The sequence below is a fragment of the Chaetura pelagica genome, unplaced genomic scaffold (genome assembly GCF_000747805.2).
Source record: "Chaetura pelagica isolate M959 unplaced genomic scaffold, ChaPel_1.0 scaffold377, whole genome shotgun sequence".
Classification (NCBI taxonomy): domain Eukaryota; kingdom Metazoa; phylum Chordata; class Aves; order Apodiformes; family Apodidae; genus Chaetura; species Chaetura pelagica.
The window spans coordinates 824988-844913 of record NW_009953908.1 but is presented as its reverse complement, the minus strand read 5'-3'; the positions used below and the strand labels follow the sequence as shown (position 1 = coordinate 844913).

At 40.2% G+C, this 19926-nt stretch overlaps 1 protein-coding gene across 1 annotated transcript in view; it reads right to left on the bottom strand.

Moving 5' to 3' along the window:
- Positions 1-19926, bottom strand: part of AFF3 (AF4/FMR2 family, member 3) — a 345281-nt gene that overhangs the window by 180788 nt on the left and 144567 nt on the right. The window contains exon 5 of the mRNA XM_010001439.1: positions 1735-1779. Coding sequence (XP_009999741.1) covers positions 1735-1779 — 45 coding nt within the window. The remainder of the gene's footprint in view (positions 1-1734; positions 1780-19926) is intronic.

The window sequence follows — 19926 nt, the reverse complement described above, 5'->3', positions numbered from 1 at the left end:
AAAGTGATGCCCAGGCTGCAGACCTGGAGGATGGACAGATTGGAGGTATTACCCATGATGGTTGAGTATTCATGTGAGGACAAGAATCAGCGGATGGAATCCATCTGTTCTCTATTTAAGCCGTGCTAAGTGAGCATATAGTGAGACACTGAAATGTGGCTTTTAAGCTCTGGGTTGTTTTATTAAGTTTTTAAGCAAAGTGAATGAATTTGGGAAAATATCCTCACAAACAAAAGGGTCGTGCCCATCCAAGGATGTCCTAACAGTTCATCTTGAAGCTTCACAAAAATATTTCTTGATGAAGATTCCCAAAGGGAAAAAAAAAAAAAGAAAAAAGAAAAAAAAGAAAGAGCAGCAGCAGCTGTGTTCACCGTTTTGGAGATGCACCTTACCATCCCCAGTTATACAGTGCATTTTTCTTCTCAGCTGGGGTCTCTTACATATCCACATTCCTCTGAGTGGAAGGAATCACATCTCTTCCACATTTTTCGCTAATTGCACAAGCCAAATTGCACAAGGTAAGGAGGAAGTCTAGCTTCTTCCACTGTTCATTTCAAAAGCCTTGCATAAAAAAGGGATGAGTGAGCCTCACATCATATACTTAGTGCATTGTGAAAAATGTAAAAAGCTTTCATGAATTATACTATCTGCTACTAATTTGTAACAAAACAGCAGGAACTGAGACTACGGCTTGTTCAATATGCAGTTCAGTCCTATAAAAGCCTACTTTGTAAACGTTAGCTAAGTAAAAGCTCTGCCAGTGAAGTCATAAGCAATCCATCATCATCACCCTTCGATAAACTCTTTGTCCAGTTTAAGAATTAAAAGCTGCATTTAACATATTCAGGGAGAATGGAGAAATGCCTTTACAAACAACAGGCTTAATGCACTACTAATCTCTAAACCAAATATTTATAGCCCCATGGTTTATAAACAATCTGAAATATTTGGTTAGTGGGTATCCAAGAAATGGAAGCACCCACAGCAATAGGGAGGTTTTACCATTCCATCTACCTTGTTTGTTGTTTCACTCACTATTATATTAGATTTATAAGCATTGAAAATTACTGAATTATCAGTTTACAAAAAGAACCGAAAAAAACAAGAAGGAGTTAAAATGTATTAAAATGTTTCACTGTTTATAAATTTGTCTGCCTCAAAAAATAATCAATATCAAAGTTGATTCAAGCCAAGAATATGCTCCATGAAAATAAACTAGAAACTACTAAGATAAAAGAAAAAATAATGAAATTTCGAAATAACTATGGATTTTGCACATCATTGTTATACAATGGACATAATGGACATAATGACATTACATAATGGATTCTAATTAAATCCAGGTGGAAAATGACCTTCCTAGACCTCCCTTCAAAATTAAGATTTTTGACAGTCATGATTAATGGAAACATGCACTTTGCATGGTTTGTAAACCTGAAACATCATTGTACATTTCAGTTTATAATTTATCCCATTATCTGCTTCTGCATGCATGAAGGTCAGCTGTACTGGCACACAGTAACAGGGAAATCCAGAGGCTCTGGAAGGTTGTTGCCACAGATTTTTCAATTATTTTTCATGAAGAAATTTTTTTCCCTATATTTTCCTTAGAAAGACGACAATCTAAAAGGGCAGTATTTTTAACAACAGCAATTGCAATATTCTTGTTGTTCTCTTGCCTTTTAAGAGTAAACAAAATGGCACAGGAAGAGAATTTTTTTTAAGCATTCCTACCCGCAATATTTCTTCAATGCAGCTGTTATCTCCTGTTCCACTGTCCTGTAAACAAAACAAGAAAATTATTTGTTTGTGTTTTAAAAAGAAACAACAAACAGCAGGTTTGAGGACCTGCTTGTCACATGAATTATATTCCAACCTCTATTACAGCTTCAAAATGAGGCCAAGTCTTTCCAGTGTCTGAAAAGTTGCACTGCTTAAAATTCTCAAATTATTCCCCATCAGCACTACAGGAAGATGTAATATTTGTAGTGTTTACATATGATTGCAACATATTTGTATAAATTCATAGGATTTTGTTTACACAACTTTTGGGTGTGGCTCCTGCTCTTTTGGACATACTGCATATGAGTAAGCATAAACAAAACAGTAATTGAATGTACATAGATCCAATATGTGCATTTATTTATGCTAAATAAATAATGTCTCTGGCATCCTTTGTGCAGGGAAGACTCTGCCGTGACACTGCCTATGTGAAGGGCTGACAACGTAGAGAGCAGAGGCAGCTGCGATGCTGAGGGGAGAGCTGCAGGGACTGCAACACAGGCAGCAACGCTGGGCAGCACAGCAGCCCTGTGAGAAGGCTGTGATTTCCTAAAATGCTGACTCCTAAACCCACTCAAAGGTTGTGGGACTGAAGGCACAGAGGAATAACTCTCTTCTAAATGGTATGGCTTCCTCCAGAGAAGGAGAGGGAAAATCATGGATCTGTCAGAGTAGCTATTCCCCTAGAGCAACCATCCAACCAGTGCCTCACCTACATGCTCAGCTTGGTTGTCCATTAGGACTCAAACTTCTGCCAGCAAAGATGAGGCAGTGGGAGACAGCAGACTGCTATACCCATTCCTGCCCACAGTTCCCTGGCAAGAGAGGGCACAGCACTGATAGAGGTACCCATGCTGAGGGTGTGTCTGCCTCCTGAAGCTCTTCAGAAGATCCAGGAGGCAGCTGCAGCACGGGGGTTTACTTCACCAGACTAAATTCCCTGACACTTCCCCAAAGGAAAGTTTTCTTCCTTTTGTGGAAAAGAACTAACTCAGGAGGCAACAGACTGGGGCTTGAGGTCTTCTCATGTAGGAAGCAGGGATAGAAACAAACCCAATATAATTAATTACTGACCCAAAAGAGATAGTGGGGAAGGGAGCTTGGTCTTTGCTCTTGTTTTCAAAAATCATCTGGAGGTTCTGAGTTTTCATGCACCTACCTAGAGAAATATCAAAGCAATTTCTTTTTCCAAAGTGCTGAGCTCTTGTGACCTGGAAATCAGACTTCTCTACCACAGATTTTTTTGGCCACCCAAAAAAATCACAAGGCACTTTCAGAAATGGGTATCTTTATGCCTATTGGATCCAAATGATTATACTAGTCCCTTTGTGCAAGTCTTGCTCATGGACCCTGTTACTGGCACTCCCCACCTGCAGCTGAATGACTGAGGAATTCAGAAGTACAACAGCCATGCATATTCAGGAGAACAATTTATGTTTCATAATTTTTTGTGGCTGTTATCTCATGCCAATTCATAGAAAGCTGTAAGTGCTTTATTGTCAGCACTTCTGCTAAATCTTTGCTGAATATGGCTCTTGATTGTTAAACAAATTAATTGCTGTGACTCCTTTTGGTGCAACACAGTCCATCAGCTTTACGGTCACACCACTGATTTCAAAGGGAAAGTAACTAAGCATGCTATAAAGTCAATCTTTTGAGAATTACTTGTATCTGTTGTAGAGATGCTGAAGAGAAGCTGCAGTCTTGAGCAGATAGCCCTGTTCTGATTCCAGCCCTGTCCCCAAGGAGCTCCACAACATTCGTGTGCAACCTTCCTGCTGCTGTAGCAGGAGTGCAATAGTTCATGTTGCAAATGAGGAGAACAAGACAGCCAGAAACACCATGACAATCTCTGGATATTTAAGAACTGTAAAATTCACATTAGCTATTTATCTCTTTTCTGTGTGTTCCTCCCCCACTTTCTTGTTTTCCTTTCCCAAACCCCACTCTATGTCCTGTTATCCCAATAATAATGGAGAGTATAAAGCCCTCATCACAAAAACCTCATTTACAGAGAAATTAATGTCATGCCTGGCTTCAATTTTGCTATTCTAGTCCATTGCCATCTTACAGAAGGAGGGATGAGATGACCTGCCCTCTTATGCTGTATACAATACATTGAACATATGGTAAAATTATGCTCTTTATTTTTGTGTGAAGGCAGAACTACTGAAGGTAAATTTGGCAATAGGCTACTTCAGAGTAGGCTCAGGAAAAAGCTTTTATTACAAAATTAAATATCCCTCCTAGAAGTGTAATGTGGTAAGTCTGCAAATATTCATCACCAAGAAATTACACTTTCCATTATCACAAAAACTATTATGTTAGCTGTTCTCCCTTGCACATCGTATCTCTTGGTAGGGACTAAAAATACTCTTCACATTTCTCTCAAGATCATCACACTGCCTTTCCAAAGTGAAAAACAAAACCACCAAAAAAACCAAACAAACACCAAAAAAGGAAATACAAACTTAAAGACAAGATACGTAAAAATTAAAACAGTATTTGGAAACCCCCCTTCATTGTTCTTCATCTTTTGAAAGTAAAATCTAAAAGCCTTTATTTTTACTTTGAATACTTGTATGGATCTTACATTACTGGTGATATCAAATTTTCTAGAATAAGAGGAGAAAAGTTGAGACCATGCTCTACACACAGCAAGAAACTTCAGGGTTTTATGGCCTGAAGCTATATAATTTATTTTTCTTCAAGATATATAATAGAATACAGGGTGTTATTGTGGGATCTAAGCTATGTCTGAAAGGTGTTTGTGTTTGTTGACATGGAAAAGACTTCTCATTCTTATTATAAATGCTTCTCTTCCCTGCTACATCTCTACTCACACTATAGAGGAACCCACACTGCCCAGGAATCTGGCAACTTGAATTTAACTTCTTAGCCATATTTTAATTATTTAAAAAAGTGAAAGCTGGTAAATGCTTCTTGAATTCTGAATTCAAATAAGAAATTGCACTATCTGCAGGCAAAAAACGGCACAGAGCACTCCATGCAATACTTGCATCAGTGAACTTGCCTGATCCAAACACTCTTGCGTCGGCGCTGGCTTCGTGACGCAGCACCTGCCTAAAGCTGGTGTTGGAAGTGCTGGCAATTAGTGCAAAACACTCCCTCCACCCTCTTGATAGCCTGCCTACTACAGTAGACTTGTGCAATAAATGCTTTAATGATACTTAAAAATATATTAAAAAAAAAAAAAAGAAAACAAACTTAAGGCTTTGTGGCTGCTGTTCCCAGCTAAGCCAAGGAGCTGCTGCCTTGCATTTCTCCTGACATTGATGAACCCAGCTCCCTTTGCATTTGCCTCCCTTTGCATTTTGTGATCTGTCATAGCAAACTCGCCTCGCTGAACCTCCAATGAACCATCAGCAAAAGACTGGCAAGGCTCAGGGGGCTGTCGGGGGAAGTGGGCTCCAGCCTCTTCCCTCTCCGATGCTGCACCCATCCCCTTGGCTCCTCAGCCAGGGCAGCTTGGAGAACACCAAACATTTGCACTCAGGCGTCTGGCAGGAGGATGCGAGGAGCTGCCGCCCAGGATAACAGCAGAGGCTGCTGAAGAAATAGCCTGGAGCATCGTGCTGCTGATAACACGAGCAGCTAATTACCATGCAAAGCACAGAGAACTGTAAGAAACAAGGCTGACTAAAGGCTACATTGAATTCTTCAGAAACGGGATGTCAGTTCAGAAAAAGCTACATCTGTACAAATTTTATTGCAGAGCATTACTTTATTTTTTCTTCCCTTACCAACTGCTTTCACATGGAGGTATATAAATAAACCCCTTTGAAAGGAATTGCTTATCTGTGGTACATTTCCCTCCTTTCAAATCTTTGTGTTAAGGAAAGAAAGAAAAATCTTCTGCAAGTATCTATTTCCATTTTAGCCTAAGAGATTTTTATGGTGATGATATTATTTGGACTGTGCTAAGTGTTCTTACGAAGTCCCCAGAAGTTGTTGAATTTTGTCTCGAGAATAAATCAGCCATGATTAAGATCTCCAGAAGGCTGAGGTATGCACTCAGACTTTTCCCCTCAAAGACAGTCAGGCTGCATGTGTTTGGCACTGACACTCCAGTCATCTGCAACCAGCAACCACCACGTGTCCAGTCCTTTGAGTGCCACCTCTACCTCCCAGGCAGCTCTCACCTTCTCACTGCCCCAGCAGTGAAGTGGGCTTGCAGAGCTTCCCCTGCAGCCTGAAGTGAAGCTTCAGGCAGTAAATGTTGGCAGACTACAACCTAAATCCATTATTGGGAAAAAAAAAAAAAAAAAAAAAAAAAAAAAAGGGTAAAATCCCACACTGATGGAACTTGATTTGAAAGCATATTAGAAATGCTACTTTGCCAGGCAAGACCATGAAAGTATGGAGATACACACACATGCATGTTTCTGTAGCATGTTCTGTCCAATTCATTTGCTAGAAAGGAACTTCCTATATGAAGAAGTCAAGCCCTCATCTTTATACTTAATTCATATGTGCTGCCTCTGCCTTTTGGGTTGTAGAGAACCATTCCCCTCAAAAAAGTTTCCCTTTTATAAGATCTCTGAGGAGATCTTAACAACTTCTAGCCATGGAATAAAATGTTGAAATTTAACAGGTACACATGCCTAAGAACAGAGAGGTGATTTCTGGGTTTTTTGTGGAAATATAGCCAGGCTGTGTAAAAGTATTTTTTGGGAGAGGTCAGTTGTAGATGCCCAGGAATGATTTTTAGAAATTCAGGGCTTAACTTTCTGTTGATTTCTTTATATGTGCTACATCCTCCAAAAGGCTCTTTCCGGGATGGCTGTGCTGAACCCACACTGCTCTGAAGTGAAAAGGCAGGACTTTAGAAAGTGACACCTGAAGAAAGGTGGACTGGTCAAAGGATTATACTTCAACCTCGGTAAAACTTCACTTTTTTGTCCTTTGGGAAATGCTCACTTTTTGGAATGTATTTTCATTCTGAAATGGGGACAGGAGGTAGGGCAGAGGCAGGCACCTAGATGTAGATTTTTATCCCATTGGCTATGATCCCATTCAAAATGTAACTGTGTGACATCATTACCTTCAAAATGAAATTTTAAGAAGTGTTATTCAGTTGAGAAAGAAAAGTTTGAGCAGATCAAAACACTTTAATGTCCAATTTTAAGATATATAAATAAAATTTGTAGTTACAGAATAAAACATGCCCTAAATCAAGATGTCATTGAAACAAAATATTGAAATGTTTCACACTGGCTCCACATTTGGTAATTTTTTTACTTTAAGAAAACATTTTCTTCAAACATGAATGAAAATAGATTTGGTCAAAACCAACATAGATGCAGACATTTTCAGTTTGGAGAAAGGAAAAGGACTGAGTAGGAAAAACCTCTCACCAGAACAGAATAAAAAATTACTTCTATCTTCTTTTTCTTTTCCTTTTTCTTTTTCTTTTTCTCTTTCTTTTCCCTTCTCTCGAACTTGAATGGTATTTCCATCTTGATGGGTGGTGTGAGACCTACCAGCAGTGTTTCCATCTGCTTTAACAGAGCTGGACTTCAGGGAACCATGGCACATTGTAGCTGCCCTCACTTCACCAGTGGGTGTTTGTTAGTAATGCTGGGCACTTCTCAGCCCTTAAACTGAGAAGACTCTTCATCACTCGCTGAGGAGACAGATGAGCAGGACTGAGCTGGGTAGGGTTCCGCCAAGGAAAGAGAACTGCAGAGGCTGCTGAGGAAGCTTGATTTTCTGTTGTTACTGATATTTGAAAGCTTCACTTCGCACTGGTGCTGTTTCTTACTACTAATTTGGAGTGCCAGTGGCCACAGGCTGTTGACACAGTAGTTTTCTCCTGCATTCTGCACCGCTGTGAGTAGGAGCCATTTACTATGAGGAAATCCTGCTGCTTTCTTAGGCACAGAGACATACATGAGGAAAATGAGAAAAAAAGCTGAATTCTCCTCAAGTTCTGTGTTAGAAAGTGTTGCACTAATTAAAGTTATTAAATCCATCTAATTTACAGTGACTGTTCATAAACTGTTACCCTTAATAAGCTCATTCTGTTCTGAAATGGAGTCTTCATATTTATTATGGGGATTATTTTTCCTACCATGGGATCTTGCAACATTGTTCTTGGTTCAAAAGGGAAGGAGAGAAAGGTTAACAAAGAAAAAAATGAATAAAGAGCAAGTGATTAAAGTATCTGCCTATACTAATTGGAGGTCTTATTGCAACTGGAATATCATGATGCCCTGCTCGTACCAGGAACAAGAAGATTAATCAAAAACGTGTAATTAGTAACACCAAATTATTTGAAAGACTTGCCACTCACACTAAAAAAGAGATGCCAGACCAGAGCACATTTTTGATCTTGATGAGTGATACTCACTCAGAACAACCTGGTCTGCAGCCCACCCACAACCAAGGTAGGACAGTAGCTTTTGGAGAGCAAAGCCTCCAAGAAGGAAGACTGCAAAGGAGTTTGTATCCAGTGTATTACCAGCCTTAGGCTGTGCTGGCCCTGTATACAGACCTGAGGGGCCAGAGTGTGAGAAGGAATCCTGCCTGTGAGGTTCAGGCTGGTGCCAGGTTGAAGATGGGTTTACTGCAGATGTGTAAGTAAAGGCATTCACTGTATTGTTGGGGTTTGTTTTGGTTGGTTTGTTTGTTTGCTGTTGTTTTTTAAACAGCAGGGAGATGAGTGCATGCCCATGGCCTGCAACACAGCTTGGAGACCATTCTGCCTGTGTGGTCGTGTTTTCTAACTAAACTAAATCTGGAACGTCTGGGGTCAGAAAGTGAAGTGATGCTGAAGGGTCATAGTCTGGAAGGCTGCTGGGATCTTCACCGGAACTCAGGCACCTCCAGGCCACTTTGGAGGGGATTTAAAAGTGCTGGCTCCAGCCATGTGCTGAGAAGTCAAATTCAAACTGATGAGATGGTCTGAGCCCAAGTCTCAGTGTCCACATCACAAAAAAATCAAGAGAATTAAAGGTCAAGAAACCTTCTGAAACCTTCCCACCCTCTCCATCCCTAAGGGCTATGGAGTAATCAATGAATGGAGCTGCACTGGTAACATTTCATCTAATAAAAGATGCTTGGGAGCCTCAAATGAAACCTACTGGCAGATTGGCTGAGCAATTTTACAGGCTTTTACATTATATTCATAAAAATAAAAACCCAAACATGCCAGATTTACACTGTGACCCAGAACAATATAAGGCAGCTGTAATGGAGAAGAACTGCATTGTTCTATTAATAAAATAGAAGGGTTTTATCATTATTGGGAAAGATTGATTTTATCAAATCAATATCATGTCACAGTATATTAATGTTTTTCTTCCCTAATGAAAAAATAGGCTGTGATGTGATTATACTCTCTTCCTACCCATTTAAAAATATAATGGGATGGTAATAATTACGATTGCAACTTGCGATTTTGTTCCTTGCTACGTGCTCAGCCTTGGGAGGTGCCAACTAATTGACCTCAGCTTTCCACAGGAGGTGAATATAACTGGAATTCACCAAAATACTGTCAACAACCCCCTGAATAGACTCCAGAATTGGAGAAAGCCAGTGAGGTCCTCTGGAAACGCCTTGGATTAAGTTTGCATGGCCAGGTTTTGGTAGTGGGTGAGGGGTCTCCAGAGGTGGCTTCTGTGAGAAGATGCTAGAAGCTTCCTCTGTGTCATAGAGCCATTACCAGCTGGCTCCAAGATGGATCTGCCCGTGGCCAAGGCTGAGACCATCAGTGATGGTGGTAGCACTGCTGGGATAACATATTTAAGAAGTGGAAAGAACTATACTGTGTGGTCTACAGCAGAGAGAGGAGTGTGATGTGAGAGAAACAACCCTGCAGACACTGAGGCCAGTAAAGAAGCAGGGGAGGAGGTGCTCCAGTCACCAGAGCAGAGATTCCCCTGCAACCTGTGGGGAAGACCATCGTGAGTCAGGCTGTCACCCTGCAGCCCATGAAAGCTAACAGTGGAGCAGATACCCACCTGCAGCCCATGGAAGACCCCATTCCAGAGTAGAAGGATGCCTGAAAGAGGCTATGATGCCATGGGAAGCCCACAATAGAATAACAGAATCACAGAATCATAGAACTATTCAGGTTGGAAAAGACCCTTGGGATCACTGAGTCCAACCATCATCCCTGCTCTACAAAGTTCTCCCCTAAACCATATCCACCAACACCACATCCAAACGACCCTTACACACATCAAGGGATGGTGACTCAACTACCTCCCTGGGCAGTCTATTCCAGTGTCTAACCACTCTTCCTGTGACAAAAACAACTTCCCAATGTCTAGTCTAAACCCACCCTGTTGCAGCTTGAAGCCCTTCCCTCTTGTTCTGTCACTAATTACCTGAAACAATGTCTGATAAACTGACAACAACCCCCATTCCCTGTTCCCCTGTGCTGCTGGAGGAAGGAAAGAGAGAAATCAGTAATGAAGTTGAGCCTGGGAAGAAGGAAGGAGTGAGAGAAGGTGTTTTAAGATTTGGTTTTATTTCTTATTATCCTATTCTGATTTGATTGGTAATATGATTAAACTAATTTCCCCAAGTCAAGGCTGGTTTTGCTTGTGACAGTAATTGGTGAGTGATCTCTGCCTGTCCTTATCTTGACCCATGAGCCTGTCATTGCCTTTTCTCTCCCCTGCCCAGCTGAGGATGGAGTGGCTTTGGTGGGAACCTGGCATCCAGCCAGAGTCAACCCACCACATGCCTTCAGCATGCTATATTTTCTGCAGCACCATATGCCTGCTCTAGATGTATTAAGGGGCGGGCTGCTTGACACAGTGGTCTATTTGTTGGAAAGTTTCAATTATGGAGACCACAGCCTTTGGTTTTGCAGCAGGAAAGGCTTTTTAGTGAAGATATGGGCTTCTCCCCTCAGCCCACACAGTCCTCCAACAGGCACCCCAAGGACCTATCCTGAGAGTGATAGAAATCAGCTTTTCTCCCCATTACATGCCCGTCCTCCCTGCCACACAGATGGCCAATTAGTGTCAACTGGAATGTGGTATTTTTAGTGATGTGGACACTTGTCTGCTAGGACCTGGACTGAGACCAATCAATTGCATTTAATATATTGTCTGTGTTTGTTTGGGGAGAATAAATAAAGTCTGTAAAGCAACAACAGTTGGAAAATCAAGTATTATGGAACTGTGACATTTTAATATGAATTTACTGTCAGCTAGTATAATACTCAATAAATTAAATGGATTATTTTGCCAAGAGATCCTTAAAAAATGTTAATTAACGATAAATCAATAAAAACTATTCAACATGAAAATCAATTACATCCCTGTTTACATTCTTTAACTCCAAACATTTCTGGTTTGTGTGCTTGTAATTAGCAAGCTATAAAAGATGCCATAAATAGGCGCATAATGAGAGGAACTATTTATAAATGATAATTGCTATTCATTCCCACAGAGCTAAAGGTTATGTGATTACAAACTATCATGCAGAAAGGGTTAAACCTTTTACAGATATAAGGTTTTACAGTACACAACCCTGCAGAAATCTCTCCCACAAAATGCCCTGATGGAAGGAAGCCCCTGTACATGAGTGTTTGATGGAAAGGGTAACATCTATCAGTCGTTCCTTAAAGCCTATTTACATCCATTTAGAAATGGCTCATGGGGAAAAATCTACCCTTTGGGCAGTGGTGGAGGGAATAAGAAATGGAGCTTGGAATGAGGAATTCAATATTGATAAAACATCACCATCTGAACACTACCTCTGCTAGGTCAAAAGGAAAGACCTTAACACTGAAATGCTGTTAGCAACCTGGGTGACCAACTTGTTAACAAAGCTGAGGACAAGACAAAGGAAACAAGGGTGGGTTTTGCCATGATGGGTAACAAGGACATTGCCCTACCCAACACCTCACTCCAAAATCAGGGCCAAAGAGGGTCTGATTTTCACAAAGGGCTAAAAGAGGATTACAAGATTTTCATGTGGCAGCCCAAAGCCCAAAACACTGAACAACAGCCTGTATCTGTATCTCCAGAAGGTAGAACCAAGCTATTTCTCATTATAGACAGCTACACAGAGCTGAAAAATGTGGGTCCTAGGGAGAAACAACCTCTCATTAATCCCTATTGCTGAAACCCACCTTCTCGGTTTTAGAGACTAAAACCTGATCTAGACTTAACAGGCAAAAACCCCCATGAACTGGAATCCAGAGTAACATTTGTAAAAATAAAGCCTTTTGCTAGTCCAGGGATGCCACCAACATCTGACAGTTTTGGCTTTGACATTGTCTCCTCCCCAGCAAAATAAATCTCATGCTTTCACTATAACTGCTTTCGGGGAGGCAACAATCTTCAAGACCTTTGCAGGTCTGAAACATGGGCAAATGAGTGAGCATAAAACCAGCAGAGCTAAACAACCTATTCACAAATCCAGAGAGAAACCACTTTTTCTACCTTGTCTGCAGAGAGCAGATACGTATTTCCTTTATTTTCTGGATCATCACTTAAAAGTGAATTAATTTTGGCCTGAGACACTTACATTGCACTGCTTCCCTTTATTTGCACAAAATAGAACTGTTTCATGGAAAAAAACAGATCAGGATTGGAAGTTTAAAAAAAAAAAAAAAGTCTATTATGTGTAAGAAACAGAGTGTCATATGCATTGGCTTGAGAATGATTGCTCAGTCTCTTTCCTAAGGCTGCAAAAACATATACTGATCATGACAATTATGACCTGGACACCTATTTGCCCAAGAGGGATATAATTTGCTACTGGGTACCCAAAACTTCATCAATTAAGATTAAGATTAACAACTGCATGCATCTGCATCTTTAAATCAATCCCTTGTTGCTTCTGGGCTGCTCAGGTGGATTCTTTCAAAATCCACACAGAAGCTGATAAATAGCACAATTCTCCATGTTGCTGTGGAAATCTCAGCAGAGCTTTATTGTGCTCTCAGCATTCCTGAAAGTCATGAGAAAAATCCAGCCATACCGTGGTCACTGACAGACTAATGGAAACACACTTACTGCAAAGCTACTGAAAATAGTGTTCTCTAAAGGTTTTGCAGAGTTAATAGGACACACAAATTTTCAAATAAAATGTCAGTGCTGCAATGTCTCAGGGCTCAGACATATAAGTTCCTTCCAGTTAGGGATGTTCATGATGCCATGTATATATCAAGGTATACATCTATATAAGTATGCATACACCAAACAAAATTCCTCTGCAAAAATTTCCTGCAGATGCCCAAATGAACCAAGCAAGTGCCAAGTCTTATCCCTCTCTTTCCCAAATACCACCAAAATATTTATTTTCTTATCAATTCATTGCAGGCCCATATCTGTCCTCTTTGGTGAGGGACAGAAAGCCCTGTGGCCAGCTACACAGGAACCAGGCACTTCTGTGCTGCCTTGCAGAGGACTCATCTGCTGAGGTCAAGACACCTCACCTGTAAAAGCATCTTCTCCAAGGAGTGGCAGCTGCTGAGTACTAGTCTCTGCTTTCCTATGGGCTCCATGCCAGCACCCTACCATTTGGGCAATCACAAGACCAGAAGCAGGAGAATAAATAATGTCTCAGGTTTGAGGAAGGTTGCAGGTGGCTCCCAAGCAGTCATATACTACTAGTTAACATTTTTTTATAGAAGCCACAATGATCCCTCAGGCTTGGAGAACAAAAGGCTGGCTTAAAATTACCTTAGCCCTTTCTTTCTCTTTTGGCTTCTGCTTTTTTCTTCTTTCCATATATTCTCAGGTTATCCCCTTTTAAAAGGTATATTGCATCTGAAAGTCACAACGCTTTCTGATTTTCTTTTTGCTTGTCACTGTTAGAAGTAACAGTGAAATGCAGAAAGTAGAAAAATTGGCCTGAGATTTTGTGTCTTTGAAAGAGTTTGCTTGCCCTTCCAATAGAGTAGACATTTTCCAGTTCTCAGCTGTTTGCACTGAGCTCTCCCACGCAGCTGAAGGCTAATGGAGCACCATTTATAAACCCCAGAAATACAAAACTGTACAAACCACGACTATTTGCTGTGTTACTCAGGGGCAGTAACCACTTTTCACTGTCACATTAATGGTTTTCTTTTTAATAGCAGGAACAAGTGACAAATCACTTTATAACAGTGCAGTGTCATGGGGGCATGACTGGTGCCTGGACTGCGAAGCTCTGGCTGGTGCCTACAGAGAACTCCTCTCCCAAAGGCCTTACTGCCAAAAAAATGATTTTAAGTCCTGTATGCACCAGCATTTGCACCCATGCAACAAACAATACAGTGTGGGGAAATAAAAGGAAGAAATGGACAGTGAAAGTAAAGTGTAATATTCACAGGGTTGCAGACCAAAATCAGTATCATTCTGCATGAGAGGCATTTGTAAATTTTCTCAGAATGGTTAGCTTGCCCCTAGGTTTGCTTTGAGTTTCTTTTCCAAAACTTCCATTGTTTTTAGTCAAAAAGGTGAGCTGCCTCTTGGATTTCTATTTTTATGTTTTCAAACAGATGAGGCAATTCTCCACGAAACCCAGTATTTTTGTTTCTAGAGGAAGAAATGTTCAGAGTAGCCCCACTTCATTTTAAATGGAAGGTGAATGGAGAGAAAATCTCTAATATTGCTACAACTCACAGACATTTCCATCTAGGTCAAGTGCAACAAATCTGCATGCTCTGAGTGGCAGAGCCAGCTCGCTGTCCCTGTAAAAACTGGAAGGTCTTGAGGCACCCCAAATTATAACAACATGTACAGAAAACAGGAGTACAGTTGGAAAGTCTTTGAGCTGAGAAGCCACATGCTTCCCTTTTATCATGTGATCTTGATGAATTTATTTCTGTGGCTTTTATTCACATTTCAGGACGTTGAATCTTTTAAACTTGTTAGTATTTTACTTTTTTATTGTTCTCTGCTGTCTTTCACTGGTTTGTTTTATTCTTTTGTTCCCCAGTGTAAGTGAAGGTAATGCAGTCCCGGGCCTATTACCCTCTGTCTCTTTGATGTGGCAGTGGGTATCAACAATGAAGTTATTTGTTCTCAACACATTAAACCCTTCTGTGTAGGTTTTTTACAAATTCTGTTATGCAACTTTGATACGGCCTGGAATGCCTTGTCAGGTACCAAAAGGCAGGGGAGCACAAAGACCTCTCCAAAAGTCAAGCTATGAATGGTGTCATCTTGCTGTTTCACTTTCAAAGGTGGCTCATGCGGGTTTGCTGAATAGGAGCCATTTGACAGCAGACATCTGAATTTGTATCGCAGACTCTAAGACACCTTTACAAGAACTTTGAATATCTTAGTTGAGACCTGAGGATCAAAGCTTCCTATGTAATAAACCTATCACGGGTTACCCAGGGAGATTTTCTGCATTGGTAACAATGGCAGCTGATTTGCCTCACGTAACAAGCTACTGATAGAAAAGAAGGGTTGTGATCAATACTTTAACTAGCGAGATAAAACCTCTCTGAAACTCAGGAATTACATCAAGCTCTCATAATTTACTTTATCAACCATCTTCTGTAATTTTAAGATGCGCATGCATTGACTGTTGCTTGAAATACATTAGATCTTGATTTTTCAAATCGGAATGCTAGAATAGTAAGTAGAATTGGCAGCATAAATGAATGTAACACATAAAATACAAAAAGCTCTTGGCTGGCTTTTGTATACAACGTTAGAAACAGAGAAACACACATTGTTACACAGTGATCTGCATTAAATATATTTGTTATGGGCTTGAAATACTCTGAAGTATTTGTTTTGGAAGACAGAGGATGCTCTGCATTTATGATCTATGATACCATATTGTCCTCACTTGTCATGCTTTGTTTATAGGACTGAATAATTTGCAATCATCAGATTACTATGTTTAGTCTGCACTTTGGTTTTCAGAGAATATGTATTAAACAGATCAAACCCTTGTATCTTTTATTTGTTTGCTTATTAAAGGAATGATGAGTGGCACATTCCCTTGAGAATTAACTATTTGGCAAAGAGGTCAGAGTTTCAGGTGCTGGTTAATCTTGGAGAGGGGGAAAGGGCAAAGCAGCTTTTAAGCTCTTACTTTTAATTGTGTGCCCATGTTACCATGCAGGGACATGAGGTAATAATGCCAAAACCAAGAAAAAGCAAAAGGCTCTGCATATTCAAAGGGCTTCCTTCAGCTTTCTGCCTCCCTTTTTCCAGCCATACTTCCAACAGCATTTCCTGCATGTTTTATCTGCAGATGTTGCTATAAGTCACCTGCAACCCAACTATAAATGTTAGAGCAGGTAGAGTACAGGAAAGTCTCACCAAAACATGGATGCTCCTGTACCACTGGCAGCAACAGGTACTTTATCAGGAACAGAATTAAATGTTCTTGGCAAACACCTCTCTTTTTTGCGATCCTTTTTCTGCCAGGGAAATACAGCTATGAAGCAAGATAGTCTAGCAAGGGTTGCAGGCAAAGAGTTTCAGCTGATTCTGTGCATGGGAAGGCTCAGCCCTTGCAGTCAGGAACTGGCCAGTTGCTGTCAACTGTGCTGTAGGGCTGGTGGAAAAATCCACTCTAAAAAGCAGTCCCCACCTAATTTAAATTTTATATATGTTTATACTATAAACACAGCAGGATTTTAAATACCTGCAAATGGGAAACTGGTCAACAGCTATGGGCTCAATGCCTGCAACTCTTAAGCCCTGGGGACTGTACAGGCACAGGAGCTCATCTGCACAGACTACCTATGCAGGTCTGTGCTTAGGGCCTTGGGCACAGGGCAGTAACATTCCTGCTCTTTCACTGCTGAAGCTCCTTTGTTGATGGCACTATGCATATATAAACTATATAAACTCAAGATAGAAGGGAACAACAGGATTACTCACTTCTAGAAAATAATTACAAAACCAAACACTTGCCTTTGCAAAAGGATGATACTGGTTCATTTGCCACACCAAATATCTGTACCTCTAAGCTAAAACAGAAAAAAAAAAACAACCCAGCAAGACTGAGACCAGAAGCCAGGCTTACATTTCCATCCTTATCTCTCTGTACTGATACTCTCTTGGAGGTCCCTGCTTGCATAGCAGCTGCTGAATTGCTACAGTTTACAGTCTGGCATATTAAAATAAACTAGCACTGGCTTTGGCAATTTGCAGTCATGCAGTTGCTGCTGCTGCGTAGACAGCTGCTGGATTCCTACAGCCGAGACAGGAGATCTTCCTCTGTGCCCACTTGTGTGTCAGACCTCTCAGTCTGGACAAGCAGCAACCACAGCAGAGACTGCCGTGTGGACATACCCACAGTCACCCGTTATTTGTGTCTCCTTGCAGTCCAGGGCTCCATCAACACTACCAACACAAAAGATGTGACTTTTGGAAGTGGCATGTCCTGCCATTGGATCAGATGGAAAGTATTAAATGGGGATGACTGGATTGTCTGCAGTAATCTGCATTTTGCATGCATCAACAATACCACAGAAGGCTTGCATAGCACTTTACAAGCACACAATCAGAAACACATATGTAAACAGATGCATATGTAATATAGTACATCTAGATATGTAGTCATATTTATAACTTTAGATATAGAATATGGTTACAATGCTATATGGGCAACACTATAATATTTTAGGAAGGATAACAAAGAGTACATTTTGTAGTCCAAAGGCTTAGAAGTATTTTAGGTAGGCAGAATGTAATTCTGAAAATGAGGGTATCGACTGAAAAAAGAAAAGTCCTCACAAACCCTAAAAAACACCTAAAAAATGTTAAGTGGGTATTCTGAAAAGAGAGGCCTGTCCTCATGACCCCTGCTTTTCCAAATCAAGCCAGTAGACTTCAAGCTGATTTCCCAGGCTCAGTCTTTCACGAGATGTGAGACAGGGCATGGTGTATGCAGGAGCACTATCCCCAGAGCTTTCACTCACAGGTCTGGCCATGGGATGCCACTGAGAGGAGGTCTACAAGGGCTCAGTAGCAGCTCTTCAAACATCAGTTTGCCACTGGTGTCCAAAAATACCTCCAGCACACTTGTGGGAGGAAATGTAGTCAGATTTTTCTGACTGCCCACCAATGACCCAGACAGAGGTCAAAGTCCTAAGAAATCTTCCCACAATAATTTTATCCCATATATGTTTGCCCAAAATATATGAAACGGCTAAAATCTTCTGAAAATATTGGTGGCTGACTAGGAAGCTCTTCAGAAATCGAAACAATAACTAAATTTGGAATTTCACGTTCCAGATGATCGGTACCATCTTGTGCATGAGGAAATTCAATATAAGAATCTGTAGAATTATGTGTAAGGAAGTATTTCTTTCCTTCACACTGCTACCTGCTTTACTGTCAGTGTAACTTCTTGCAGTGAATGGAGGATGGCTTTGGAAAGGGGAAGCAACAAGATCAAACATTGCCACTTCATATGACAATAAGCAAATAAAGCAAAACCATACACCATCTTGTTTTACATGCTCTACAAAAAGCTAACAGAGCAACTGGCACACTCCCCCAGCAAGGCAAATGGGATCTTTTACTTATTTCATCCTTAAAGTCGGATATCACCACTGCTGCTGAGCAGTACTACTGCAGGTAATCTGGAAGAGGACACGTAGGTGAAATTACCATTTCTGCTCAAAAGGGGTCTAATCTCTAATATTTGGTACCAACCCAGTGTGTCTTCTAAGACAAATCATAAAAAAAATACAATTATTGTAATAGTGTATAATTTACCAAAATATTTTGACATTTTTCTGGAGAGTCTTTTTTCTGGTATTTGCATACCTTTGACTCTAGAGTATAGGCATGTACAAGGATTGAAGAAGGCAAGACAGCAAGTAATTATTTACTGATGAAGGAGTGGATGGGCTTAAAGTTTGAAACATTAGCTTTCCTATTTCATCCACATCCTTCCACAGGAGGAAGGAGGAGACACGAAACAGAAAGTTTTCAACTTGGAGAGATTCCTAATGTGCAGCATTAATGCCATTAAGTGCCTCCTCTTTGGTCCTTTGACCTACTGCTTTGTCCTGGTGTGCTCAGGTCAGCCAAGCTCAACATACATTTACTTGTCTGAGGTGGTAAAGGTTACACAACTCAAATTTTTTTCCATTTCTAAGAGAAATTAATCCAAACTCAGATAATTTGTATACAGCTGCAGGCAATATAAACATGGCTGGTTAGAATTCTTTATATAGTATAAGCCTTTATACTCCATACTTCATGGAAGTTAATAAGTAGGTGTCAAACTCTGAATTAAAATTCCCAGAAGAGGACACAGCACAAAGGACAATAAAAATGATTTTTAAATAATCATAGGGATAAATAGCATCCACTTCTGACAAATGTAAGTGCTGGCATAAAATGTTATTAGGCTACAGAGATTTTCTTTTGTTCAGGAAGTATGTTTTATTCTCCAGTAGTGTCATTCATCATCCTAATGAGCCCTCAAAATGTAAATTAAATAGCAAAGACTGATTCATTCAAAAACATCTTTGTGCTGCGTGTTAAACCATTTTTCTACTTTTACCTTATATATTGGTTCATTCTTTCATTGCAAAATAACCTCTCAGCCCTGGTGTACTTTAATGGCCAAGTTCAAGTAAAGCATATTTTCAGTAAACACTTTATTCATTGGTGCTTTTCGTACAGTAGTTTGTTGTTTTTTTTTAACTGAAAAAAAAACAAACAAACTAATTTAAACATGTTTTGCCCCTTAAATTAATATTTGATCCGATAAATCTCAGAAACCTGTGCGTGCATGTGGTTTTTGTTTTATTCAGTGTCACTTAGTCCAGGGAAACCCTCAATGGAAAAGGATTAGTAGAAATTTCAAGCAGCTCTAATTTACTGAACTGAATACATTAGCAACTAAACAAACAACATATATTTTGGTAATGGCAGGGAAAAAAAAAAAAAAAAAGAAGCCAGGGTCATGAGCTAAATTAGTTTAGATTTCTTGCTATCTGTTGATAAGGCCATTACACATTCTTACTAGGAATGCACAAAAGAGCTTTCATATTTGACCTGAATTTATGCATGAGCACACACACACACACCAACAAGAGCAACAAGGAACAGGCCTTCTCTGGAACCAATCCAAACAAAAATACAACAGGAATGGAAAGAAAAATACAGCAAAAATGCGTGTCTGGTTTTGGTATGATTAGTCTTCAGTTATCTTGTTCTTTGCCTCTTCCCTTCTCTTTCC